Genomic DNA, 27,438 nt, shown 5'->3' with positions numbered 1-27,438 from the left:
GTAATGTGTTGCTAGCAGAGGAAAAATCACATTAGAAATCCTTCCCTTTCCTGTTCCGGACAGGGCGAGAAGATCCTGGCTTCATAGCATAACTTTTTGAGATGTAGTTTACTGATGTGCAAGATGGTAATAATTGGTAGCAGCTGGCTTCCTGCAGTGCGTTTTCTCTGGGCAGCAATGTGAGAGACAATGAGATTAGTGCTTTTCCACAGTCTGAAGCACTGATACGCCAAATGGGATATTCTAATTTAGCAGTTGATAAGTATCTCCATGAGTTGCTAACAAATTCACTTTTAGAATCCTTGGGCCAAACCCTATTTTTTGCAAGCTCTTCTGTGAGTTTTAGTTTAAATTTTTCTTACAATTTAAGCCCTTTTCTTTTAAAGGTTCTGTTTCTCCTTCCGTTATAGTTTGATTACCTAAGTCTGAAAGGTGTGGTTTGTTTCAGGGAGTCTTGTAAAAGCGTTTTTAATTTTCTGGTCTGTTGAAAATAAAGGATAAAAATTATGTTTAATTACCATTGATCACCATATAGTGTCTTATTACCACAGTACCTGTGAAAAGACCTTTCACAGATGTGCTTAAATTAAAAATAGTTATACTGACACCATATCATAAATTCCTTGCTAATTCTGTGGCGTTGTTCACTTGTTTGTTCCACAAGGACTCATTTTCTTCTAAGTGATATTGCGGAACAAACAAGTGAACAACCTTTTTAAAGGGGATACTAGCTAGGAAGCAGCATTGCTTCTTTAAGTCTTAAAATTGACATAGTTGCTGCTTTTCTATAGGCTTGATTTCAGATTTGATTAAGTAAAATTTCCCATATATTAGGACTTACAGCCACATATAGAAATTCTGTTTGTAGACTCTAACGGTAAAGGTACTTTATATGTAAAGCAATACGAGTATGCTTTTCTAATTCTCCTGCATTTTGGATTTTTTGGTTATAGGGGAACAAGTTTGTATAAGAATAGTAAAAAGGACAAGGAAAGGTTCTTGGTGGTTGATGTTCTGCATAATTACAAAATCGAGACAAAATATCCTGAAAAGGGTAGGAAGGAGAATTTTAGAAACCCGTTAAACCCAGAAAAGAACTTGTGAATTATTACCTAGATAATAATTCAGCTTGTTTTATGTAAATAAGAATGATTAACTACAATACATTTATTGATCAAAATTACTTTTTCATGGCATACTTTCTGCAGCCATCATCATCTCTTTCTGCAGAGATATGATAATTCTTTTCAGGATTAGCAGTGCTTATTTTTCCTGGATCCAAAAGCAACTGTGTAGCCTGCTAAAAAGTATAGGAACAAGAACATTTACTACATTGGCTTTACATGCCATATGAACTTTACTTTACCCTAGTGAAGCGTTGTCCCGTTTACAGAATGTGTTTTGCACTTTAGTGTAGAATTTAATCTATGCTGAAGCTTTCCTGTGAAGTCAGTGACTGACTTCTCCTGGTCTTGCCCATATGCCTGGCAGTATATTGGCAGGGATGTATGAATTCACAAGACATTGCTAGTGGAAATATCTTTGTGATATACGGCTCCACCAGACTGTTAACCAGGGACCATATTGTCTCAATAGCAAAAGCTGCCAGCACAGAAGCTGCTAATGATCAAGATGATCTTCAGGAAGCCAGAATTTCTGATGCAGAAACAGAAGCAGATGCTGTGACGGCTGAGAAAGAAAATGAGGAATCTTTGGGCATTTCTGAACAGGCAGAAGAACTGGTTGCATTAGAGCCAGCGTTAGCAAAAAAAAAGAGAAAGAAGAAGAGAAAAGATGATCTTGAGCAACAAGTGGAGAATCTTCCAGAAGAAAAGGCTGTCCCTTCAAAAACTGCTGAAGAAGGGAAGTCCTCTAAGAAAAGTAAGAAGCAAAAATGCTTGCTTTCAAATGTTCAAATATAAATTTTATATCAAGACGTTGCAAGCTTAAAAGTGAGAACTTGGGTTTTGATTTCTGTCACTGATCTGCCTTGGGAGGTTGTGGAACAATGCTTTATAAAATCAGCTTTCATGATAAATCTAAACATTTCATTTTAGTTGAGAATGATTCTCTTAAATCTTAATACTTAGGCATTTTGTACTGGGATTTTTTGTCTTTAATTAACTCTTACTTCACTGTAGCTAGGATTTGAGAATTAGAATTCTAAGATGTTGCACAGAACTTCGAAATTGAATTAATTCTTATTCATTAGCAGAAAAAAAAGTGGTAGGTGATGCAAACCATGATGGTCATACAAACTGTAGAGAAGAACTGGACAGTGTTATTGAGAGAAACCAAGGTGGGACTGCTGTTACAGAGGAGGAGAGATCAGAGTCCTGTTTTCCAGTGGATAACATAATGGAGAGAGAAAGTGATGTCAATATATGCAGGTAATGTTTACAATTGAAAGCTTAGACAAAACGAAAAATAATTCAAAGCTTTAATATTGATTTTATTTATCCATGCTTATGATCATGCTGACTGGCACAGAACAGGCAGGTTTTGGGTTTTTGAGGACTGTCTGGAGTTTATAGTAAGCTGTTTTTAATTTATGCTCTCAGTATATTCTCTGCCCTGATGGGCTGCCCTTGCAAAATCAATTTACATTAATACTAAAATCCCATCCAAAACTGCTTTCGCTTTCTTTTTAGGGTGTTCACGAAGGCTATTGGCTTATCCTAACTCCTCTAATATTTCTCTCAAAGCAGTGCTTCATAGTGTTGCTAAGTAGTGTTGCTATGCACTTGGAATTTATGTCTGTTTTTAATAAGATGATTCTTGTGGGAAAGGAAAGTTGCTTGGACTTTATTTGTGCGGAACTTCGGTGGGAGGCAAGCTTTTGATTTCATTTTTGAGCATTCTTTTAAAGGAATGCTCAAAAATGGAAAAGTCCTACAACTAGGAAAAAGTCCTAAAACTAGAAGAAAAGTGAATGTTTGATTTATTGAACTTGTTACATTAGAACGTGGTAAAACTAAAAAGTCATTATGAAACTAGTGCTACTTCAGAATTTTGTGTGTTAATTGTTGTACTTGGCCGTATTGTAATCGTTTGTTATTTCATAGAGATTCACAGAAACTTTTGGGTGCTTTAATACCTCATTGGAAGCATTCAAATGAACAGTGTTTATCTTTGAACTCAATGTACACTGTTACAGAAGATCACGGAAAAACAGTCTTCTGCGTATGAAGTCTGTTTTAAAAAACCTATCTAGTCTAGAATATTCAGATGGGATTTTAACATCTTGTAATAGCATTGCAAAAGTACAGAAGTTGTTTTAAAGCTCGTATCCTGCAAATATCACTAAAAATCTTCAGATTCTCTGAAATACATGTAGTTGTTCAATGTCTCAATTGTATAAATTTTCTGTGCAACTTGGTCAATTTGTAAACAATAATAGCTTTTTTTATTAAAATATTCTAATACAATGTTTTTTGTGTGCTTTTTTCTCCATTTCAGCTTTGAAGATAGCAATGATGTTATAATAGAAATGAAATCTACTGAACTGGGAACCCTAGATGTTAGAGATAATACATCACAGGAAGGTCAGATTTCAGAGTTACCAGTTTCAAAGATTAGAAGCAGAGAAAGACAATCTGAAGAAACTAGCGAAACAAAGGTATTTTTATTTTTATATAGTTCTTACTTCTTAAGATCTTCCTCTTTATCATTAAAAGCATTTTTATAAATCAAAGCCATTTTTCAGTTCTCTTTGTGATATTTTACCACTAAGTGGAAAAAAGGCAACAAGCCTGAGAACATCAGCAAAATTTAAGTACTATGAATTTGGCTGGCTTTAATGGGTTGTCTGTTATATTAAGTTTATTCCAGGAGTATACCGTACATGCCTGGTGTATCTCGTAGACAATTTGAACAGCTGAACAGTTTAATTATTCAGAAGTGAAGCAGTACAACATCAACAGTAAAACCTTGGAGCAAGATTTTGCTGCTGTGTGCTTACTAGCACGATGTTAGAAACTGATTTGAGCAGTATGAGCACTGGGTTGTTTGTGCTGCGTAAGAGTGGAAACCTGTGTAAACTCATGCCCACTGCTACTGACTGCCATGAGATGTTTCAGGAAAGGTACAAGAACCTGGACTAAGATTGAATGATCTTTCTTCAGGTTCTAATCAGGTCCAGCAGTTTAGAAACTTCCTGAAATTGCATCTAGCTTCTTTGAAGCTCTTGGTGCACTTCTTACTCAGGAGTTTGTTTAGCTGCTTTTTTGCATCTCTCTTCCTTCGTGATGAATTCAGTGCTCCAGCTAAGAGTTCATTCCTTTAATTACTTAATAAAGGAAGTGTATTCTTTGGGTTGTTTTAAGTCTGGTGCCTGGTAGTTTAATATGCGCTATATTTCTGTTGTTATGTTCCTGTTGATTTTTGATGTTCCTGTTCATCTTCTCCAAGCTATTCTTATTTATATTGCTACTTTTTCCTCCCTCCAGCAATATTGTTTTCAAGCTGAAGAGTCCTAGTCTTATATTTCTCCTCACATAGAGGCAGTTCCATTCATCTGATTATCCTTCTATCCTTGCATCATTGTCATTTTTGGAGCTTATACCATACTGTGTAAAGACTTGTGCTAAAGGGGAATCAGTTGCTTTATAAAGTGAAGAATGATCTTATGGCTAAAGTTTGCAGTGAGAGATTAGGAAATTCTAAGTGTTAGTGTTTCCATAATGTGACAGGCAAATTATTTGTCCATCGGCCTTTACCTTAGATTCTGTTGCCTAAAATAATGTCTTCATCTTAATGGAAAATCATCTGCTTAGGAACTTCGCAAATACTAAATGCCCGTAGTTGGAAATGTTGTAACAGTACAACCTCCTGATATTAGTTGAAATAATATTTATAAAAATCAATGAACTGAACATGGCACTGTGCTATATATAACAGCTTATAATAGCAATGTGTCTGCATTTAGCCCGTATCCGGAGCTAAACAATAGCCAGCTGTTCTGTTACCCAGTGACCCATGCCCACTCCAGAAGTGGAATCAGGAAAAGGAAGGAAGACACGTGTGATAAGAACTGCTTAATAATTGAAATAAAATAAAATGAAAAATAATGATGATAATAATAATAATGTATACAGACAAATATGTATAGTGCGGTTGCTCACCACCTATTGACCAATGTCTAGCCCATTCCTGGCTAGCAGTCCAGGAGCAGGAAGATCCTGAAACCACAATCCTGGAAGAGAGGGAGTAGGCCTCAGGAGCAGAATGACAGGCGAGATCCTCCAGAGACGGTGACCACTGAGAAAGAGAGACAACACACTTTCCAATTTATAGTGAGCATGACATTACATAGTATGGAATACCTATTTGCCAATTTAGGTGTCAGTCTCCCTGGCCACACTCCCTCCAGGTTCTTGGATATCTGGGTTGTTAGCAAAAACAAGTTGAAAAGTCCTGAAGCACTATGAGTACCACAGCTGGCTACAGATTAAGACAAAGTCTTACCAACTTTGTTCTCACCAAATCAAATGCTGCGGTCTTCTTAAAAATGCAGCTTACTTTAGAAACATAGCTTTTCTGAACAGAAGATTGGTTCTATGGTTCTATCCCAGCGAAACCAGGATATGGTGTCAGTAGCCTGTGTAGCTAGTATCTCTGGCTGCTTAATTATGGCTGTTTGACAGGAGAAAAAGGCACTATAATCTCTAAAACTGGTAATTTCCAAAGATCTTTTATGTCAGTACTAATTCTCTTGCCTTACTGTGGTTAATTTACTTCAAAAGTATGTGAACATAATCACTGACCTAAAACTAGAAATACTCAGCCAACCAGTGATGGTGAAATAGGATTCTATTAATATTATTAAAGAGGTAAATAAAGTAGGGAAATAATGTTTTTATGCTATAGGCTTTTACCTTAATTCACCAAATAGATTCCATAAAATTTTTGCTGTGATTGTGATTAGTTTGCTATACTGTCAAATTCTTTTTTCATTTTCAGAGTGATGGCCAGTGCTCTGTAAGAAAATGATTTAAATACTAAACCTGGAAAGTGATGATAGCTGATACTGCCTAAGGAGTATGTTATCAGCTTCATACAATTAAAAGACAAAGAAATGGGCTGGCAGGAATCTGATGAACTTCAGCAAGGGGAAGTGCAAAGTCCTGCACCTGGGGAGGAACACCCAAGGCACCAGTACATGTCGGGGGCCATTTAGATGGAAAGCAGCTTTGCAGAAAGAACCTGGGCGTCCTGGTGGACGCCAGGTTGAACATGAGCCAACCATGTGTCCTGGCTGCAAAAAGAAAGGCTAATGGTGTCCTGGGCTGCATTAGAAGAAGCATTGCCAGCACATTGAGGGAGGTGATCCTTCCCCATATTCAGTACTGATGAGGTCACACCCAGATTACTGTGATCAGTTCTGAGCTCCCAAATATGAGACACATGGACATACTGGAGATAGCCTGTCAAAAGGCCATGAAGACAGTGAAGAAACTGAAGTGTCGCTCCTATGATGAAAAGCTGAAAAGAGTGGGGACAGTTCAGCCTGGAGAAAGACAAGGCTCAGGGGATCTCTGCAGTATCTGTATAGAAACCTAAAGGGAGGGTGCAAAGAGGACAAAGCCAGGCTCTTTGCAGGGGCCCCCAGTGACAGGACAAGAGGCAGTGGGCACACAATGAAACACAGGAGGTTCCTTCTGAACATCAGGGAATACTTTTTCACTGTGAAGGTGACCAAGCACTGGCACAGGTACCCAGAGAGAACGTGGAGTTTCCATCCTTGGCAGTATTTGAAAGCTGTCTGGACATGGTCCTGGGCACCCAGCTCTAGCTGATCCTGCTTGAGCAGGGAGTTGGACCAAATAACCTCTGGAGGTCTCTTCCAACCTGTCTTCTGTGAATCTTGTTTCTACTTTTCTGTACATTAGTGCAAAGAGTTCTGCTACTACAACTTTTTTTTTTTTTTCCTTGCTCAGAACAAAGACATACATGACTTACATAGACCAGATGAAAAGCAGGGTGCAGTGGAAAGTGATTCTCAGTCTGAAATCATGTAAGTAAAATTATTTTACCTTGCAATGCTACTGGAGCTAAACCTATGTTTACTTAATTTGGATATAATTCTGATTGACCACAGTAGGTTGAACTAGATAGTAGATCATGATAACTTTTTTTCCCATATTCAGTGAAGTTTTTTTGATAGGAATTAGGATCACTGAGAAGCAATGCTTTGACTAAGATTTAAATGTTTACATGGGAACAAGGAGGCTTAACTAAACTTAGAAAAAAGATAGCCCTCCTCTACAGGAGGCTTTGAGCAACCTGGTATAGTGGAGGGTGTTCCTGCCCATGGCAGGGGAGTTGGAACTAGATGATCTTTGAGGTCCCTTCCAACCCTAACCATTCAGTGATTCTGTGATTCTATGATTCTATGTACAAAGTTTACCCAACACTCGATTTTTGGGGAAAAGCACAACAGTATTTATTGTTCTGTCATAGCCTTGCAAAAAGCAGTTACTAGCGTTTTATTTTCCCTTTCTGAGAGTCTTACCATCCTGACTACGCCCGAGACTCTGCCGAGCAGGAGGGTGTCAATTAGCGGGGTCATCACAGAGAAGGGAGGTAGGCACTTCAGGGCATCCCCTGTCTGTTCGTAGAGTGTGCTCTGTAGCTTCCCCCTCTCTCTGTTCTGAGCTGCCTTTTTTACGCCTTCAACAGAGTCAGTGGAAGGGTACTGATGAGGCATTGCTGCGCACGTGGCCAGCTCCCTTTCTCCAGGTTACGTTCTCACAGCTGAGTCCAGGTTGTAATTGTATTTGTTAAATAACAGTGCTCCCAATTCCTTTTCTCACAGCTGAGTCCAGTTAGTAATTTTCCGTCATGGCCCTATACAGACTGTCGTCTAAAATCCCTAACACACAATTTCTTACACTTATTGCTGTAACTGAGCAGAGATGTTTAAACAGGTCTGTGCCTAAGGTTTCCATTTTTGTGTGGTCAGCGACTTCCTATTCTATGATACAACATTTTAAAGATGATTTAGGGATGGGCTGCTAGTTAATTCTAAATCGATTTTTGTGCTTCTGTCTTTCCTTCGCTGAAGGGCAGCTCAGTCTTATGGTAAAGAATGTCAAAGCTTTATTTGTCCTGTCCTAGGAAGAATATAAGAAAAGGCAGTAGTTTCCAGTCTGAAGGTTATTGATAAGCTGTAGGGCTCTGTCAAAGCATGTGAATGGTTAAGGACGCAGAGATTGATGTATGTACTGCATTCTTCAATGATGTATGGATGTTGAAAGCCGGACAAGGTGTTTGAAAGCAGCAGTTCACAGTTCTGTGAGGGGATAACTTTGAAATGGGTTGGAGGTACAGGAGAGGCAGATGCAAGATTTTGTGTTTCAGGTAAATCTGCTCTACTTTGAAGCAAATTTCTGTTGTTTCTATTGAAATCAGTAAGCCTGTTCACACTGACATCTATGTGAGTTCCTCAGAGAAGAGGTATTCTGATTTATTTAACAGCAAGAAACACTTTCTTCAGATATTTTTAAGTAGATTCCACTGAAAGCCAGCAAAGTTGGTAAGGTGTATCTGACATTCTTTGCATTAAGTAGAATCATGGAATGGTTAGGGTTGGAAGCGATCTCAAAGGTCATCTAGTTCCAGCCCCCCTGCCATGGGCAGGGAAACCCTCCACTATACCAGGTTGCTCAAAGCCTCATCCAGCCTGGCCTTGAGCACTTCCAGGGATGGGGCATCTACAATTTCTCTGGGCAACCTGTTTCAGTGCCTCACCACCCTCTGAGTGAAAAATTTCTTTCTTATATCCAATCTAAATCTGCCCTCTTTCAGTTTAAAGCCATTGCCCCTTGTCATGTCACTACATGCCCTTGTAAAAAGTCCCTCTCCGGCTTTACTGTAGGCCCCCTTTAAGTAGCAGCGTGTCTTGTCATATGAGGAAGATGTAATGTGATTTTTTTCAGTTTATTGTCTTGCTGCATTGCCCATGCAGCCTGCGGTGCTTTGAAATACATCTTGGACCATATAAGATTTCAAGTTTGTCTTTGGTAATAATGGTCTTTTTATATCTTAAGGAAAACTGAAAAGCCAGCAGACAAAGGGCAATTGCAAAGACCTAAACCCAATTTAGTGAGATCATCTGCAAGGAGAGAAGCAGCAACTCAAGAGGAAATGGAGCCTGAAACTTCCTCTCCAGACCTTGTGAATACAAATGAAAAGGTCAGAAGGAGGAATGCTGCTTAATATGCTATGCTTTTGATGCTGTATCCGTTTTGACCATGCTGATACAGTGAACTAGCTGAAGTGTAATAAGTAGTATTCTGAGAACTGCCTCTGAGGTGTTTGTGTCCTTGTCCAAAAGTAATATTCGTTGTGTCAATTCCAGTGCTCTGAGGAAGACAGTAGAAGAAACAGAAATGAAGCCACAGAAGTAGAGAACACAGATTTGAATACTAAATCTGAGTAAGTATTGAAATCACTTTTCCAGTCTCCTGGAATTAACGGACTACAGTTGTTAATTTATTCTCTATAGCGCTGTTATAAAAAGACAACAGTAATTGTGAAGTTTAAATATAAATCTCAAATTTGACTTTGGCATTTTCTTGGATGATATCAAGTGATCCTATAGTAGAAGGCACATACATCTTTTCTGGGAAGTTGAGGAAAGCATTACTTTATGAAGTACCATCTATACTTGGAGTTTGGGGAGGGGAAGGGAGGGAAGTGATAACTATGGCTTTGCTTTCGTCCCACCCTCAGTTACCAGCTAATGGCTCTGCTTCTGACACTTGCAGAAGCAGCTATGGTCTGCAGTCTAGTGAGGTGGTTCTTCTGTGTGATAACTTCATATCCTTTTAATAGGTAGATAAATTGAGTTTCCACACTCTGTAAGACTAAACAAAGTTTAGTTCTCATGTGAAGATACTTGCATAAGTTTGTGCAAATCCTTCTGAAGACAACCCAATTCCAGTAAAGCAAGCTGTGCAAGTCATTGAATATTACATAGGCCTGAATATTATGGAGTAAATGTCACTGTTGTGGATACTTTGTGCAGAGAACCTGAAAAAACTGTAATTGCAAAGGCAATAGTTAGAGGATGTCGACAGAGATTTAAGCCTAATGTTACAAGAGCTTCTGGAAGGAAAGAAGAGCATGGAAAAGATGCAGGAAATGATAAAATGCCCCATCCACAGCCAAAGGGAGAAACCAAAAAGGTATTTATAATAGAGTAAGGTAGGTGAAGATAATGCGTTAGCTAAAAAGCTACTGGATGCAACAGCAATGTTATCTTTTTGGGGTTGGGGTTTTTTTTTTGTTCATTTCTTTCCTTTTTTTCCCCTGGGTATGACCAGGAGTCAGCCACTTATTAACTTGCAGTGACAGTGTGACGTCACTTAGAGGCCTCAGCTAAGCTGGGAGCTTGTCACACAAACAATAGGTGCCAATAATCTTTCAAGTCCTGCAGAGAATACAGCTTTAGTTGTTTCGTCTAGATTTTACTGCACCTTTTTGGCTATGTGAAATGTACTCTATAATTGCTTGTGTCTGTCATAAGTAATCCATTTTGTATCCTGTTGTGGACAGTTACCTGGTCTGTTAGGTATTGCTGTACTTCATAAATGGGAGAGACTTAATGTCTTAATGTTCTATTTCTATTCAGAATCCTGACCAAAGTAATCGGTCTGATGCTACCAGTGAAGAAGCTGCAGAAAAAGATGATAAAGTCCTGGAAACAGTGTCTCAGTAAGTATGTGCAAAACGAGAAGATACATGCTGCTCTCTAGCAATTCGCCATCCTGCTCACTTCTGTTAGTATTACATAGCATGGTAATTTTAGAAGTTTCTGAAGAAACTGTCGTGGGTTAGGTTGAAAACTCCCCACACACACACAGCTGGTCACTCCCCCTTCCCCACCCCCAGGAATGAGGGAGAGAATTAAAGGATAAACGGGAAACCCATGGGTTGAGATAAGAATGATTTAATACAGATGATTTAATACACAGTGTAGATGCTCACCACCCCCTCGTATGCGAAGCCCGTCTCGTCCCGAAGCTGCAATCCCAGACGAACGCGAGGCCCCGAAATAGAGAGGGGCAGAGAGAGAGAGAAAGGAAAGAAAAACAACAGAGCAACAGCGCAGCAAGCGCAAAAGAGCCAAAGCGCAAAAGCCCTTCTTCCCGGCTGACCCTCACTTTTATACTGGGCATGACGCTGCATGATATGGAATACTAATTGGCCAGTTTGGCCCTCAATCTTAAGTTCCACCACAAATCACAAGGGGAATCGTGTCCCCCTTGTCCCACCATGTTCCTGCACTCCGGCACACTGAAAAGTCCTTGGAGTTTCACTTCCAACCACAAACATCAGCTTGCTATCAACATTCTTCTCAGAGTGAGCCTCTGAGTAAAACCAAAACATGGAGCTCTTCTGGCTGTTAAAAACTCTGTCCCAGCTAAAACTAGGACAGAAACTTATGCAATGAGGCAGAGGTTCAGGGAAGAATAGGAATCTTCTTTTAATGCATGAAACAAACAGATTAAATGGTTTTGTTTTTAAAGCAGTGCTTTTAAATTAGATGTAAGTGATGATAAATGCGGAAAAACCCTGAAAATTTAGTCTCTTGAAAACTCAAAACAAGCCTTCGCTAGCTTTAATACTGAAATGCATCTTTTTCAGTGGTAGAAAGTGTTAAAGATAAAAACTATAAGAATAAGAATTTGTTCTTAAAGTGTAGTGTCCTGGTTTTCGCTGGAGTGGGGTTAGTTTTTCTTTTGAGCAGCTGGAATAGCTCTGTGTTTTTGATTTAGTCAGATCTGCTGCGAGAAGAATGTTGATAGTGCACTGATATTTATAGTTGGTGCTGAGACATCAAGGACTTTTCAATTTCCCATGTTTTGCCAGTGTGCAGGAGCACAACAGATTACGGGGGAGCATGACTGGGATAGAGGGCCCACAACTCCTCTTCTGATTTGAACTTAGACTTAGGATTGAGGGCCAAATTGGCCAATGAGGTATTCCATATTGTGCAATATCATGCCCAACATATAGAAGAGGGTTGACTGGGAAGTTTGGAATTTTCTTCTGAGAGCACTCGTGGTCTCTCGGAGTTCTGTCTCTCTCTCGCTCTCTTTTTGGGCCTCTTGCTCATCCAGGATTGTGAGATCGGGACTTATCTGTTTCAGGATCACTTGTCAGGACAGGACAGGCATTGGTCACAGAGTGGTGAGCAGTTATATTGTGCATCACTTGTTTGTAAATTATCATATATTCATTTTTTAAATTCTCATTATTATTTTATCACTATTACTTTTATTTTTATATTATGATTATTAAGTTGTTCTTACCTCAACCCACGAGTTTCCCCTCTGTTTTCTCCTTTAATTCTCTTTCCCGTTCCCCAGGAGTTGGACAGAGTGAGTGAGCAGCTGTGTGGGATTTAGTTGCCGGCTGGGTTAAACCATGGCATGTAGTTAAGTGTTAGGTGTCTGGTATTAGGGAAAAAAATTCCAATGTGGAGGCAATTTAATGCACATATTAATGAAGAAGTGTTTCTTGTATTTCTCTTCGGTGGAGAAATGGCAGCTGTTGTGTAAAAGGAGGAATATGTTTTACTGGAGAGTTTATTTAAAAAAAACAAAAACAAACCACACAGAACAACCAAAGAAGCCACTCCCCCAAAAAAACTAAAACAAAACTAAAGCAAAGCAACAGCAGCAACAAAAAAACCCAAAACATGAAAGTTTTATTTTTAAAGGGGGATAGTTGAAGAGGATGGAGGGAGGTAAACTGGGTTTGATAATCTGTCCGAAAAACACCTTAGCAGTTATTTCTTTCATTAACATACTGTGTAACTTAGTGCTTAGGGTAAAAGGCTTAGAAGTAACTAATAGTTGTAGTAACATGCATCTGATATTTTTAAGTTAGTAAGATTATGAAGTTATTTATGTATTTTCTGAATGTTTATGGTTTTTAACCCTTCATTAAATTAGGTCCATCTGCTTCTAGACCAGATAGGAATACAAGAAGAGCCATAATGGGTCAGAAAAAAGTCTGTCTAGTATGGTATCCTGTCTCCAGTGGGAAGAGAAAAAAGAACAGGGCAAACATAAGTTTAAACTTGTCAGGTACTTTTTCAGACTCTAGCAGATAAACTTCTACCTTTATTATTTCATAAAGTTAGTAATGCATAGCTCCATTTTAGATAAGCGTACGTTAATAACTGTTTGGGAAAAAAAAAAAAACAAACACACTCCTCCAAGAATCTGCCTACTTTCAAATGGGGTTTGTACTTACGGATCTTTTGTATTTTTTCAGGTCTAATGAAACAGCTGGTTTACAAGACGACAGCAAACAGAGTGTTCTTAAATCAGCACCTCTAAAGAGAGGCAGAATGCAGAGACCAAAACCAAATCTAGGAAGAACTGTTGCAAGGCAAAAAGACCTGATAGAAGAAAAAGATCCTGAAGAGAAGACTGAAGGTGGAGAAGTACAGAAAGGTGTGATACACCTTAGAGATGAAAACAATGATCAATGCCTGAAAAATGTAAGTTTCTTGAGCCGTTGATTAGGCACACTGTTTTGTTGGATCCTGAGTAGAAGCCTGTATTTAAAAAGATCTAGCTACATATCACGTAGTTTGTAAGCATAACCTTTGCATGCTTTGTTTATTCTTTCAGGATAAACTGAATTGTCGCAGAATTTCCTCATGCTTGCTCTTGGGTTCTGTTTCCTGTGGATAAATGGATTTTGTCTCACTTTGTTGTATTTGTGTTACCAGATCTGAAAAGAGAAGTGCAGAGAAAAAAGGTCTCTTGGAAAAGAGACCACTTCAGATAGAAATTATACAGAAAAATAAAAAATTTTTACAGGAAGCAAGAGAGATGTTTTGAGTGTTTTTGTAAGAGATACTAAAATGTACTTTTTCTTTTCCCCTTGCTCTTTTAAAAGAGAGATCGAGCAAATTTTTTATCTTAATAGAGTAAAACTTTTTTTTTTTTTTTTTTTAGAATGTGACAGTTCATGAAGACACTCAGCCATGCAATGTGTTGTTAGAAGGACATGTTTCTACAGATTCTGAGATGAATTCAATACATACAAGGCAGTGTTCCCACAAGAAGTCCTCAGAAGCAGAAAGTTGTGGAAGTGAAAAGGGATTGTCAGATGTCTTGAAACAGGTTTCAGATTTCAATACAGGGTAAGATTATTTTTTAAATGGAGAGAAGGGATGGTTCAAAACCATCAATGTCTCTAGGTATTCTACACTTCTGCATTCAACTCCAGCATTAAAAACAGGTTTTATACATATAATGAGATGTTTAATCAAGACAATACTAGACTTAACTACACAATACCCCAAGAGCTCGAATGCACTAAATTTATATATTGTTGGATGTTAATTTGGTCTTTAGACTGTAAGCCCAGTTTTCAAATAAATACATTTTTCTGATGCTTAGTTCCTGTGGTTACCTTCTCCATGTTTGTCCTAACAGTGTGCATCCCTATGTACTTATGTAAATTGTTGAGTATAGGATTTGGTTTCCAATTAAAGCGTACCTTAAAAAAAACCAACTGTGATGTAAATCTACTGGTAGTTTTTAACATGACTAGACAAAGGCATTTGTAAAATATTTATATTCCTCTCGATGTGTGACTGGAAGTTGCAGTTATACTGAAGTGGCATCTTTTTTTTAACTTATCTTTGCTCACCTGTTTATAAGATACACAGGTTTTTCATAAAGTTCCATGAGCTTTTTTGGATCTTTTTTCACAATGCGTGTAACTTTGTTACTGCTCTAAGAAAGCTAAGGATTTTTGTACTTAGCTATTGTATTGAAGAGAGCTACCTACAAATACGACATGCATGATGGCGAACCACTGTTGTCCCATGCCTTCAGTTGTTCTCTTGTTTGTTTTTGTAGAGAGTCTGGTCTTCAGAAGGAAGAGGAAAAAACTGTTGCATCATCTTCTCGGCTACTGAGGGGCCGATTCCAGAGACCAAAGCCAAATTTAAGAATGACAACTAGTAGAAAGGAAGTGCTGGATGTAAATAATAAAGGTGTATCACAGAAAGATACCAACAAGGAAGAAAGTTTGACACAGTGTGATAATGAATGTAACATCCTTCCTGATATGGATGTAAGACTTTTTTTTTTTTTTTGTCATTAGTTCTATTTGAGGTGTTGGGTTTGTGAAATGAAATACTGATGATTTAAAAAATGCAAAATTAATCTTTTTTGAAACAATATTTTCAAAAGCTAAAATTTTTTACATGAAAATTCATGCGCTTCTCACTTGGTTGTATGTGAGAGGAAAAAGATTACATCTATTCTGTATCTCTTGCTAGGTGTCCAGATGTATTTCTGATTTGAGGTGGTTTGTAGAGTTGACAGTGAAGAAAGGAAAGTATTAATAGAACTTGGCAAAGACGAAATCTAGACTTCAAGCTATTTTGTTTAAAAGAAACAAATGTGTGTTTGTCCTGGAAAGACTAGGAAGTTATTAGTGAGCCATTACAGAGAGGTTTTTGCAGGAAACACTTCAGAGTGATGAGTACCAAGCTTCGTGGACATCATAGTGTCTCCTTTTGGTTTAGTGTCATGATCTTTTCTCATTCTTGTGTTTACATTTTTCAGAAAGCAGGAAAAGATGAAGTCCTGCAGCCATTGGAATCCTTAGGAATGGAGAAGTCACTTGGCTCTCAGGAGGTTTCTGAGAGGCCAAGTTGTAAGTCCCCAAAGACATTTTCAAGATCAGAGGATGGTGCACTCAAGTTTTGTTTACCTGAAATTAACCAAGATGACACCTCAATGACTAATACAGAGTAAGGGCTTAGCTACTTTTGTTTCTTGACTGTAACAATGAAAGTATTTTAAAAGGAAATCATTGTGCAAATGGATTGCTAACTAGCAAAGAAAAGATAATAAAAATACTGAACAAAATCTCAGTTCTTATAGTTTTGACACTAGTGATACTAAAATTCCAGTTACTTCTATGCTAAGGATTAAATTAATGAGCATTTTTTTTACAACTGTTTCGTCATCTGAAACACTATATTCATTTAATGTAAGCAGAGGAATACAGATTTGCTTATTGGAGAAATCATGTGAAAACTACTTTGGCTTCATAGTAATAAGCAGATGGTAAGTTAATGCCTTCAATGAGTTAGTTAATTCTGTTGTGGAAGTAGTTAGGAGACAAGTGCTTTGTAATTTTTGCTGAAACAAAGCTTTGTGTTTGTAACTTTAACTCAGCAGAACTTTATGTTTACATGGTTTCTTTTAAAAACTCAATTGTTTTTTTATGTTAATGTAATGAACCTGTGTTTATTAATGACATGCTTATATATAAAGTTTCTAATTTTTTGTGTGTGTGTGTCTGATTCAGCATTGACAGCAAAAATATCACTGAAGAAGAAAGTAAACAAACACCTATTCAACCTGTCCAGGTAGTGTGGAGCAGATTCCAGAGGTACAAGCCAAACTTGGGAAGAGCTGTTGGAAAGAAGAAATTACAAATATCAGAAAATGAGAGGGAGAAAAAGCCTGAAGCAGAGCAGTTGGTGTTGCAAAAAGATGAGTCTGCCAATACTGCCATCGTAAGTTTTAATAAGAATAAGCACTTTGTCTTCAAAAGTATGGTTCCAAGTTGCATATTCTATTTTATAAAGTTAAATTAGAACATTTAAGTTGCATTCTCTGAAGCTGAGACACCATACTAGATGAAAAAAAATCTCCAAACTCTGGTATGTTGAGATATTGCAGGTATGAAATCAGTAGAGCCTACAACTTGTACTATTAATGTTTTCTGGAAAATAAGGATCTGATTTTGATTGGATTACTTGATAGAAAAAAAAAGATTATGCATATTTAAGGTAAACTCCAGAGTGAAAATGTATTTTACATTGCAATACAAAAAAATTAGCGTTTTTGCTCATTTTATCTTTTCTGTTTGGATAATCAAGTCTGTCTTGAGGAATCTAGTGTGGAGTATCAAAAGAAGGCAAAATATAGCTATTTTTCTGTAAAAAAAAATAAATAACGTCTTACTAATTTGGTAAACTTTGACTGGCTTCACCACTACAGTGCCTGACATCCATTCCTCTACTTTACACAACTAAATTGAGTCATTCACCTGCATCCTGTATCCCCACAGACACTTTGCTAGGCTCTGTAAAAGGTATTGAAATCCTCGAAAGCCATAATAGTATGATGAACTCTCTGTAACCATTTTGTGGATTGCTTATGAATGTTGTCATGGATGTAGGCATGAGTGTGTAGACTTGCCTTAGATCTCAAACATAGCTAAGCTGTGTAGGAGTGACTCATTTTTTGGAGTGATCATAGCTGGTTTTATTCTTGAACCTGTGCATGGTTAGCTGGGAGTGCTTGTGTGCTGTGTTCCCAGAGACGAGCATGAGTGCACTGCAGCTGTAGTCTCCCTCTCGGTGCCATGATGTCAGATCACCCTTCACTGAGATAGTTGCTTGCGGGTCAGCTTCAGCTGTTCCAGGCTTGTGACATGTGGGCCATGCACATGTATCTGCACTGTGCTGTGCAAATCTGTAGAACCACAGCAGGTCAGAAGCTCCTCTGTACGAGCGAAGCTGTCACAGACCTGGAGTGCTGAGGAATGTGTTTGAGTGACTTCTTTGTGGAACCAGTGTGGCAAACACAGAAGTAAAACTAAGAAGCCCTTCTGAATCTGAGATTATGTTATAGTGACTTGGATGTTTCTGTGCTGTGCTCTGCAGTATCCAGTTTTCAAAGGTTTTTCCATTTGCCAAAGTATTTTGTTTAGGTAGTGTTCCATGTAAGTGAGAGTCGATTGAATGCTAAATAGAAAATTGTTACCCATAATACTTAGGCTCTTAAATACTATATGCATCCAACTCTGCATAGCCCAGGACTAAGAAGACTTCTGCTCCTGCTTGCCTATGAAATGTATTATGTGCTTAGGCAGATTACCCTCGATAAATATGACATGATTCTTTTCTTGATTCAGATCGGGGAAATAACAGAGATCTGTAGTATTTTTTGTAATATCTGTAATATTTTTTTTTTTAATTGCACACAAAAGGGTGAAAATGAAGCTGAATTGCGTCAAGTGGATGTACTGAGCAAAGACGAACAGGAGCAGCAAGAGGCGCCTCAGGTGCCCTGTATTTCTGAAAACATATTCTGTGAACAAAGCAGGTGAGGTTAGAGTTTAGCAAAATTACATCTGAAAAACTTTCATCTGGTGCATAATGAGAGACTTTTGTAAGTGTCAATTCTTTTGTTCCTTGTTACCTGTCTTTCTCCAATGTTTAATTTTCAATGCCATGTTGGTTTTTTTTTCTTGCCATGTTTTCAGAGCACGTTTTTAGTTGAGCTGGACTACTTGTCATTGTTTATCTGGTACATACTTGATCTATATGAGCTCATAGCTCTTTTTGACCAAGCTTTTCTTTTATTAGATTTGTATTTGCATATACAGTGATTATACATATAACAGATATAAATTTTGCAAAATGTCAGAGATTTGTCTTTCATTAATCCCAGTGTGCTCTTCTATTTTACTGTTTTTCTTAAAATAAGATCTTGAGCATGCATTAGTCTGCAGATACTTTGATGTTGGTATGATTAGCAACACAACTCTTTTCTTGATGTTAAAAATGCCCTGACAAAGAAATCTTGTTATTGCTTCTCACGTGTTAACCATAAGTGCCCAAAATAAGAAATATGTATTTGAAGAGAGAGTTTTCTTGATTTTAAACAAAACAGTGTATCTGTCTCTAAGCCTCTTGTATAAGTGTTGATTCGAAATTTAATGAATGAAGAATTACTTTTTTTCCCCTCCCAGCCAAAGTGAAGTGACATAATTTTGGGTTAATTTGTTTGTTTGTTTTGTGTTTGCTTTAAATTCACTAGTGCTGAAAAATCCACTTCCCAAGAAGGCAAGCCGAGTGCTCTGCAGCCAGGACAATTCATAAGGAATGGATCTCCAAGATCTAGACCAAACCTAGAAAGAGCATATAGTGAAAAAGAATCTCCAGTGGCACAAAAACTTGCTGCTCCAGTTGAGGAAGCAGCAAATAAAGGAGAGAATCTGCCTTTGACAGAAGAATGTGAGGAACCTCTTTCCTCAAAAGTGAGAATTCTGTTCAGATATTTCTGACTATACTTTCTAATGCTTCGTTCTGCTTCAGCTGTTTTAAAAGCATCTAAATAAGCTGTTTTAAATGCATAAATTAATTTTGGACTAGTAAGAATTACATTCTTGATGAATATTCACAACCTAATAAGGTCTTCTAAAATTCTGTTAATGATGCATGGATAGTATATAGACTTCTGTTAACAAATCTAAAGAAGTCACTTAAACTTGAAATTTCAGTCATATTCGTGATACATGAATAGTTATAGTTACCTGCATGCCATATTTCTGTTGCTGGGTTTCTTCTGAACTCCTTGATGGTTGCTCATGAAAGACCATATTGGTTATATTTTCTGATTTTACTAGGTAAGTACCTTCTCTAAAGGAACAAGGAACAGTAGTGGATGCCATAAACTACTTGAAAGTTTTTAAAGAAAGTTTTGTCTCAGGTTAACATCTTCATCGTAACTTGTAATGCTTTATTTTACAGGTGATACATGTTATGCTAATATTGTTGTGTTTGGTTTTTTTTCTTAAATCTAAGGATGACGTGGAAGCATTGTTGTATGTGGGGATTTTGGCCAAGAATGACAATCTAGACATAAATCCAGGAAGTATGAAGTCAGAAACACTCAATTCCCTTAAAAAATCACATGACTGCCACAGCAAGGGAAAACAAGAAGAACATCTATCTACGGATGCTATGGGAAGCATTCAGCATACCATGGAAAGGTAAAGTTCCCTGTTGTAAAAAAGTAAAAGCTCTTTAAAAACTTTGTGTATTTGTCCAGTTGTTTTCATACAGCACTTGCTTTTTGAAGTATAGGCTCTGACCTGTAGTCTTGCAGTGCGCTACATGCTGTGAAGGTCACTAGGTGGCATCCTTAGGTAATGTAAGTGGTTTTAACAGAATTTTTCTCAGGGCTGTTTTCCTTTTTAGAAGGTATTTTGCAGGTGAGAGTAGAAGCAAGTAATCAGAGTTTAGCTGTCTGAATATCTCAGTAATACATTCTTAGGGTACAGTGCACTATGAATTTGGGCCGTTGAAAGGAAGACTAAGCAGTGCCATTTGCTCTCACTTATAATTGAGAAGTGGTAGGTAGAGTAACATAAAATGGGCTTGCTGTCTGAGGTGTATTATGAGTCTTTTCATTTTTCCTTTCCAGCGGAAGTTCATGCAACCAGGATGTGTCATGTCCTGGTTCTTTGGTGGAGGGGTGCTTTTTATGTATGTGCAATATAAGGCAGATAGTGCCATTTACATGTAACAGTTCTGGGTTGTGTTGTAAGCTACGTCTTGGTCAATCTTAACTGATACAGAGCAGCCTCAAATCAATTTACTTTTGCTGTTTCTAAAATCAGCTTCTAGTTCCTGTCTGTCTCTGAGCCTCTGCTTAAAATGTCTTCTGTAACTTACATTGAAATTGTATCCCCGAGTCTTTGTGCTAACAAGACAAAACACTTCACTTTACAATCTTCTTGGCTTCTGTGATGGTGGAATTTCACAGAACCACGGAATGGTTGAGGTTGGAAGGATCCATTGCTACTCGATGATCCAAATTTCTATAAAAAAAATGCCGAATATGGGAAAAAAGTTATCATGATCTACTATCTAGTTCAACCTACTGTGGTCAATCAGAATTATATCCAAATTAAGTAAACATAGGTTTAGCTCCAGTAGCATTGCAAGGTAAAATAATTTTACTTACATGATTTCAGACTGAGAATCACTTTCCACTGCACCCTGCTTTTCATCTGGTCTATGTAAGTCATGTACGTCTTTGTTCTGAGCAAGGAAAAAAAATGTTGTAGAAAAGAAATGATAAAGGTAGCAGAATTCTTTGCACTAATGCACAGAAAAGCAGAAACAAGATTCACAGAAGACTGAGGTTGGAAGAGACCTCCAGAGGTTATCTGGTCCAACTCCCTGCTCAAGCAGAATCAGCTAGAGCTGGTTGCCCAGGACCATGCCCAGACAGCTTTCAAATACTGCCAAGGATGGAAACTCCACGTTCTCTCTGGGTACCTGTGCCAGTGCTTGGTCACCCTCACAGTGAAAAAGTATTTCCTGATGTTCAGAAGGAACCTCCTGTGTTTCGTTTTGTGCCCATTGCCTCTTGTCCTGTCACTGGGCGCCACTGCAAAGAGCCTAGCTCCATCTATCTTTACACCTTCCTTTCAGGTATTTTATAAATGTTGATGAGATTTCCCTGCCTACTCCCACCAAGCCTTGTCTTTCTCCAGGCTGAACTGCCCCCACTCTTCAGCTTTTCATCATAGGAGAGATGCTTCTGTCCCTTCAGCTTTGACAGCCCTTTGCTGGACTCTATCCAGTATGTCCACGTCTCTCTTGTGACCAGTTCTGGGCACTCCAGTACAGTGCTCCAGCTGTGGCCTCACCAGCGCTGAATAGGGGTAAGGATCACCTCCCTCAGTCTGCTGGCAATGCTTCTCCTAATGCAGCCCAGAATACCATTAGCTTTCGTTGCTGCAGGGCACATTGCTGGCTCACGTTCATCTTTGTGTCCACCAGGATGCCCAGATGCTTTTCTGCAAAGCTGCTTTCCATCTGGGTGGCTCCCAGCACATACTGGTGCCTGGGGTTGTTCCTCCCCAGGTGCAGGACTCTGCACTTCCCATTGTTGAACTTTGTGAGGTTCCTGTCAGCCCATTTCTCCATCCTGTCCCTCTGGTTGGCAGCATGACCCTCTGGTATATCAGCCACTCCTCCCAGTTCTGCATCGTCTGTAAACTTGCTGAAGGTACACCCTGCCCCCATCATCCAGATCATGAATGAAGATAGAATTGGACACAGTATTGACCCATAATGTACACTCCTAGTTACTGGCCTCCAGCTAGGCTTTGTGCCACTGACCACCAACCTCTGAGCAGGGCCAATCAGTCAGTTTTCAGTGTACCTCCTTGTCTGCTCATCCAGCCCATACTTCATCTGCTCCGCTATGAGGGTGTAGGGGAGATGGTGTTAGAAGCCTTACTGATGTCAGAGCAGTAGATAGCGTCTACCCTCCTTTCTTCTGTTGAGGCAGTCATTTCTTTAAAAAGGTTATCAAGTTGGTTAAGCATGACTTCTCCATTCTAAATCCATGCTGACTACTCCAAGCAACCTTCCCGTTTTTCATGTGTTTGGAAGTGGTTTCCAGGATTAGTTGTTCCATCACTTTCCCAGGGCCAGAGATGAGGCTGACTGGTCTATAGTTCCCTGGATCCTCCTTCTTGCCCTTTCCCAAGATATGAGTTTAAAAGCCCAAGATTTCTATGTTACTGATCTGAATGTGCTTGAACAGATGTAAGAATTTCATCCTGTTTAAAAGCAGTGGTATCTTGAGCACTGGAATTAGTGAATATAATGTTCCTGTGATTGCTTAATTTTGGGGATCTATGGTGGTATCGCTGGAACTTTCGGTTGTTCCTGACTTCTTAATATTGTTTGGCTTCCAAAAGATTTTTCCAAAAGTAATCAGGAAGGTCCACTACTGCAAAAAAGCAAGGTATCTCCTTTTCACATTGTTTTGTTCTTCCTTTATGTTCTTTTAAACTTCACCAACTTAACAAATAAAAATGCAGAACACTTAAGTTCATTTCTAGCTGGGAACACTAAGTATTTAGTAGTAAGCCAAGCTTGTAGAGTGTGTTTTGTAGTTCCTGAGAAGTAAAAGCTGAAAAATATTTTTGCAGGTGCAATGATAAATTAAGTTCTGGAGAGGAAAGTGAACAAAGTGATACAAAACTTTTACATCAAGTGGGGCAACCCCACTGGAACCGAAAGCCAAACGTAATGAAAGTTACTAGGAAAAGAGATTATCCTGAAGAAGATGAAAAGAGAGAAGAGGACTATGCTGAGAACAGAAATGCACAAGAGTGTTTGGTGTTAGAAAAAACAGATATATCAAAGGTAAGTGCTGATCATATATTTTGAGCCAATTTATACCTCAGTTTTTGTGTTTAAGCTCTTAGAATCGTAAGTGGCACATCAATCCAGTATATGGCTGGGAAAGGTTAGGGTGACTCTTTCCTTATTTTTTTTAATTCACTATTGGAAATGATGCTGAATAAATGGACTTGGAATCTAAAAACTGTGAAAATATTTAATGTACACTGTTGTCTCAAGTTTTACAGTTTATATGGTCAGAAGTCTGCATTATCATAATACATGCTAACACCATTACCAGTTAATATAATGTCTGTTATTCATTAATGGAGATGAAGGCAGCTGTCTAATGTTAGATACTACCTAAAATCCATAGAAATATAAGTTGAAATGTATGTGAAAAAGTTCAGACCTTCTTCTGCTTAAATTCTCTCAACAGGCCTAACCTAGCCCAGACTAGTTCCTTCTCTGTCTGAAGTTGCAATACCTGAATCAAGTTTCTCTGATGTTCCTTGTTTTCTAGATAGATCACTAAAATCTTTCAGTTAACATATTATTTTAGCCAGGTATCCATAGTTGACAGTACTGTGCTTGCTGATGTTTTTTTATGTTCTGGGATATGTTTCTCTGTGTGTGTGTTTCTCTGTGTGTGTGTTAACTATCTGAATAATAGTTAAATGCTGTTCTGTAAACTATGGTAGTTTTTTCCTCCTAGTTTGTTCCCAGGGCAGAAAAAAAAGAATTTTTCTTTCTCTCAAATTGTTCTTTAAATGATTCATCTTTCCAGCTTCTGAAGAATTGCTGCTCTTGGTAAGTTGGTCTATTAACTAGCAGCAGCACTGGAAACACAGGCATCATAGATAATATCATCTAATGACTCTTCTGCTGTAGAGCCCAAAATTAAAGAAAATGGGGAAAAATGTCCTAAGCTATCAGAGATAACAGCTGGGCATGTTTTCAAGAACCTCAACCTTAGTTCTTTAAATCTTTTTGTCACCAAAACCAGTTAAAAATGTTTGGCACTTAATACAGTAGTAATTGTCTCCTCTGTTCAGCAAAACCCCAGTAACGTAGAGGAAGCTGCATCCTTCTCAGAGGCTACAAGAAAACACAATTTTACAGACTCTGCTGAAGAAATACCTTGTAAAAGAATCAGGCAGCATAGTAGACTCCAGGCTTCAGAGATATCATCAGAGTGTGAGAGTGAAGTAGAACAAGAAGATGATTCTCAGCTTTCTACCTCTCAGGAAAGAAATTCAGACAATCTCACAAGGTAAAACAACTAATTTTGGCTTGTAAGAACAATGGATTGGTTTTGGCTTTTGTTTTAAAAATGTAATTATAGGCATAGTTCTGCAGTGTGTTATGTGAGTGCATATAGGATTCCAGTCCTGTCTTCCATCTGAACTCTACCAGATGCACGCAGATAGCCCTATGTCTCTTACCCTGCTTGCACTCTTATAAAATGAACACAGCCAGCACTTCCACTAACCCATCCCAGGGTCCACTTTTGATTTGAACAGGAATTCCTGATTGTAAAGAGGAGGACTTTGAAATACCCATATTGGGGGCACAGGGTTTGTGGGATTAACCTAAACAGAAACTCTGTGCTGGAAGTGTCCTTTGCTGCTATTTGTTTCCCCTCCCCACCAGTTTACCAAGGAGGATGTTTTTTGGGGAAAGTTTGGAATTACTTTTGATACCCAAAGTGGTCATGCTCATCATTTTGAGGAGGGAGACAGTAAGCAGCTGATTATTGAAGAGGTTGCTGCCTGAGAAACCAGAGCAGATAATTAGTTATCATCTAACAGTTCTAGTTTCTAGACATTAGTCTGATGAACTGAAGTATCATAGTTTGGGGTTCTTAGTATATCTTTAGCAAAAGAGAACTGGAAATGTTCCCATGATGTAAAAAGCATGTGACTTCCACATCCCTCAAAATGAAAATTAATTCGTCCTTTTCTAATAAAAGAATTCTGTATCTTGTAAATTTAATTGTGCAGCTTGCCAACAGTCTGAAACTGCTTAGTACACATTTATAATCAGTACTTTGTGCGTTGTTGTGGTTTAACCTGGCCGGCAACTAAACGCCACACAGTGCTTGCTCAGCCAGACCAACTCCTGGGGAATGGGAAAGAGAATTAAAAGGGAAAATGGAAGGAGACTCGTGACTTGAGTTAAGAATGACTTAACAATCATAGTATAAAATGAAAAGTAATGATAAAATAATAATAATATATGAATATGTATATATGATTATAATAGTATATACAAACAAGTGATGCACAGTGTAATTCTTCACCACTCTGTGACCAACGCCTGTCCTGTGCCAGCAAGCTATCTTGAAACAAATAAGTCCCATCACTGCAATCCCAGACAAGTGAGAGGCCTGGAAGGAAAGTGAGATAGAGAAAGAACTTGGAGAGTCTGAGAGAGTACCTCCAGAAGAGAGAACGATCCCAACTTCCCGATCAACCCTCATTTATACACTGGGCATGACACTGCATGATATGGAGTACTCCATTGGCCACTGTGGCACTCAATCCTAAGTATACATTTGAATCAAAAGAGGAGTTGTGGGCCCTTTGTCCCGGCCATGCTTCCCCCAGGCCTGTTGTGCTTCTGCACACTGGTGAAACGTGGGCAGCTGAAAAGGCCTTCATGTCTCAGCACCAAGTGTAGACATCAGTGCACTCTCAACAGTTTTCTCATAACAAATCCCATGCTAAGTCCAAACCACAACGCTATTCTAGGTGCTAAAAAGAAAAACTAACTCCATCCCAGACAAAACCAGGACATGCATGCATGAAGAAATTAGAATTTCTGATTAAATGGTATATGAATGCATTTTTGACACGATACTTTACAAAGTAACTAGATTGTGTTGTTGGTCACAATTATCTGGTTTATTCATGGAGATTGTTTTGATTTGTGGTATCCCTTTTTTTGCAATGTCTTGAACTTCATTGCTTTTTAAACCTGCTTTTGTTCTATACTGTAGAAGTCAGTCCAGAAGGTCATCCAAAAGGACGGTGCTGCCAAAACATGTCTTGGAGCGAAGAACTGCTGCTTCTGCCTCTGAACATGAGGCTGATTGCAGTGAGAAAGCGAATCAAAGGCAAGAAGTTAAACTGAATGTTACTAGAGGCAAAAGTTGGAAAACTACACATAGAAAGAAAATTGAGAAGGAGTGCAGAAGTTCAAAGACAACCTTGGTGACCCTGCGGGCTTCTCAAGAGGAGGAGGAAGAAGATGAGGCAGATGACTTTGAGCCTGATGAGGAAGATCAATGCTTTGCACCGGAGGAAGTAAACAAAGCTCCAGTGTTTGTTCCTATAGGTCTTCGATCTCCAAAACCTGTTCCTGTTCAGATAGAGGAAACCATGGAGGAGGTATTATGTGGCTGGGTTCTGCATATGTACTTTTGCTTTGATTGTTTAAACAGCTTTTATTCCAGTTGCATTCTCTGACAACTTGGGTTTTATCACAATTTAGTTGAATTCATTAATAATGACGTTGAGAGTAGCAGGGCTGTTACTTGGCACAGGTACTTGGTTTTGAAGAAAATGCTACATCAGTCTAAAGTCCAGTTATGTTTACAAACTGTGTATAGATCTGCAGGGTGCTCACCAGTTCATTTATTGGAACTGCATGTAGGAACAGACTACCATGCTTACTATGTGTCTTGAGGCTCAAAATGGAACAACTGAAGCATTTCAATTTTTCATTTGAATGTTAGGAAATGAGGGAATGAAGGAGATGTTTCTGTACGTGGTGTCCCTCTCACCAAGAAACTTTAACTGTGTGATGGGCTGACCCTGACCAGCAGCCAGACACACACACAGCTGCTTGCTCATTCCCTTGTCCTGTGGGACAAGGAGAAAATAGGAGATGAGAAGACTTACGAATTGATGTAAAGACAGTTCAATAGGTGAAGCAAAAGCTGCATGTGAAAGCAAAGCAAAATAAGGAATTTATTGATTGCTAAAAATAAGGAATTTATTGCTTTCCAATGCTAGGCCACTTCTTGAAAAGCCAGGCCTCAGCCTGCGCAAGAGTTACTCTGCAAGACAAACGCCATAGCCACAGATGCCCTCCTCTTCCTTCTCCTTTCCCTGAGCTTTTGCTGCTGAACTGGCTGAAGGATAGAAGCCAGAGAGTAGTGGTCAATGGGACAGAGTCCAGTTGGAGGCCTGTATCCAGTGAAGTCCCTCAAGAGTCGGTACTGGGACCAGTATTGTTCAACATATTCATCAATGACTTGGATGAGAGAATAGAGTGCACGGTCAGCAAGTTTGCTGATGACACTAAACTGGGAGGAGTGGCTGACACACCCGAAGGCTGTGCTGCCATTCAGAGAGACCTGGGCAGGCTGGAGAGTTGGGCGGGGAGAAACTTAATGAAATACAACAAGGGCAAGTGTAAAGTCTTGCATCTGGGTA

General features: G+C 38.7%; 1 protein-coding gene across 3 annotated transcripts in view; it reads left to right on the top strand.

The window, feature by feature from the left end:
- Positions 1–27,438, top strand: part of BDP1 (BDP1 general transcription factor IIIB subunit) — a 58,733-nt gene that overhangs the window by 12,396 nt on the left and 18,899 nt on the right. The window contains exons 10-29 of one of the 3 annotated variants that reach the window (XM_086628853.1): positions 1,597–1,881; positions 2,213–2,390; positions 3,460–3,619; positions 6,939–7,015; positions 9,051–9,195; positions 9,362–9,438; positions 10,031–10,190; positions 10,637–10,719; positions 13,291–13,519; positions 13,983–14,170; positions 14,895–15,111; positions 15,609–15,645; positions 15,757–15,796; positions 16,360–16,570; positions 18,052–18,167; positions 18,885–19,104; positions 19,652–19,839; positions 22,804–23,020; positions 24,052–24,269; positions 25,998–26,388. In XM_086628853.1, the coding sequence (XP_086484979.1) occupies positions 1,597–1,881; positions 2,213–2,390; positions 3,460–3,619; positions 6,939–7,015; positions 9,051–9,195; positions 9,362–9,438; positions 10,031–10,190; positions 10,637–10,719; positions 13,291–13,519; positions 13,983–14,170; positions 14,895–15,111; positions 15,609–15,645; positions 15,757–15,796; positions 16,360–16,570; positions 18,052–18,167; positions 18,885–19,104; positions 19,652–19,839; positions 22,804–23,020; positions 24,052–24,269; positions 25,998–26,388 (3,437 nt within the window). Of the gene's footprint in view, positions 1–1,596; positions 1,882–2,212; positions 2,391–3,459; positions 3,620–6,938; positions 7,016–9,050; positions 9,196–9,361; positions 9,439–10,030; positions 10,191–10,636; positions 10,720–13,290; positions 13,520–13,982; positions 14,171–14,894; positions 15,112–15,608; positions 15,797–16,359; positions 16,571–18,051; positions 18,168–18,884; positions 19,105–19,651; positions 19,840–22,803; positions 23,021–24,051; positions 24,270–25,997; positions 26,389–27,438 lie in introns of all 3 variants that reach the window. The other 2 variants (XM_086628852.1, XM_086628854.1) reach the window with 2 other exon arrangements.

Source organism: Tauraco erythrolophus, chromosome Z (genome assembly GCF_009769465.1).
Source record: "Tauraco erythrolophus isolate bTauEry1 chromosome Z, bTauEry1.pri, whole genome shotgun sequence".
NCBI lineage: Eukaryota > Metazoa > Chordata > Aves > Musophagiformes > Musophagidae > Tauraco > Tauraco erythrolophus.
Note: the sequence above shows the minus strand (reverse complement) of the source record. Positions and strands in the feature narration are given on the sequence as shown.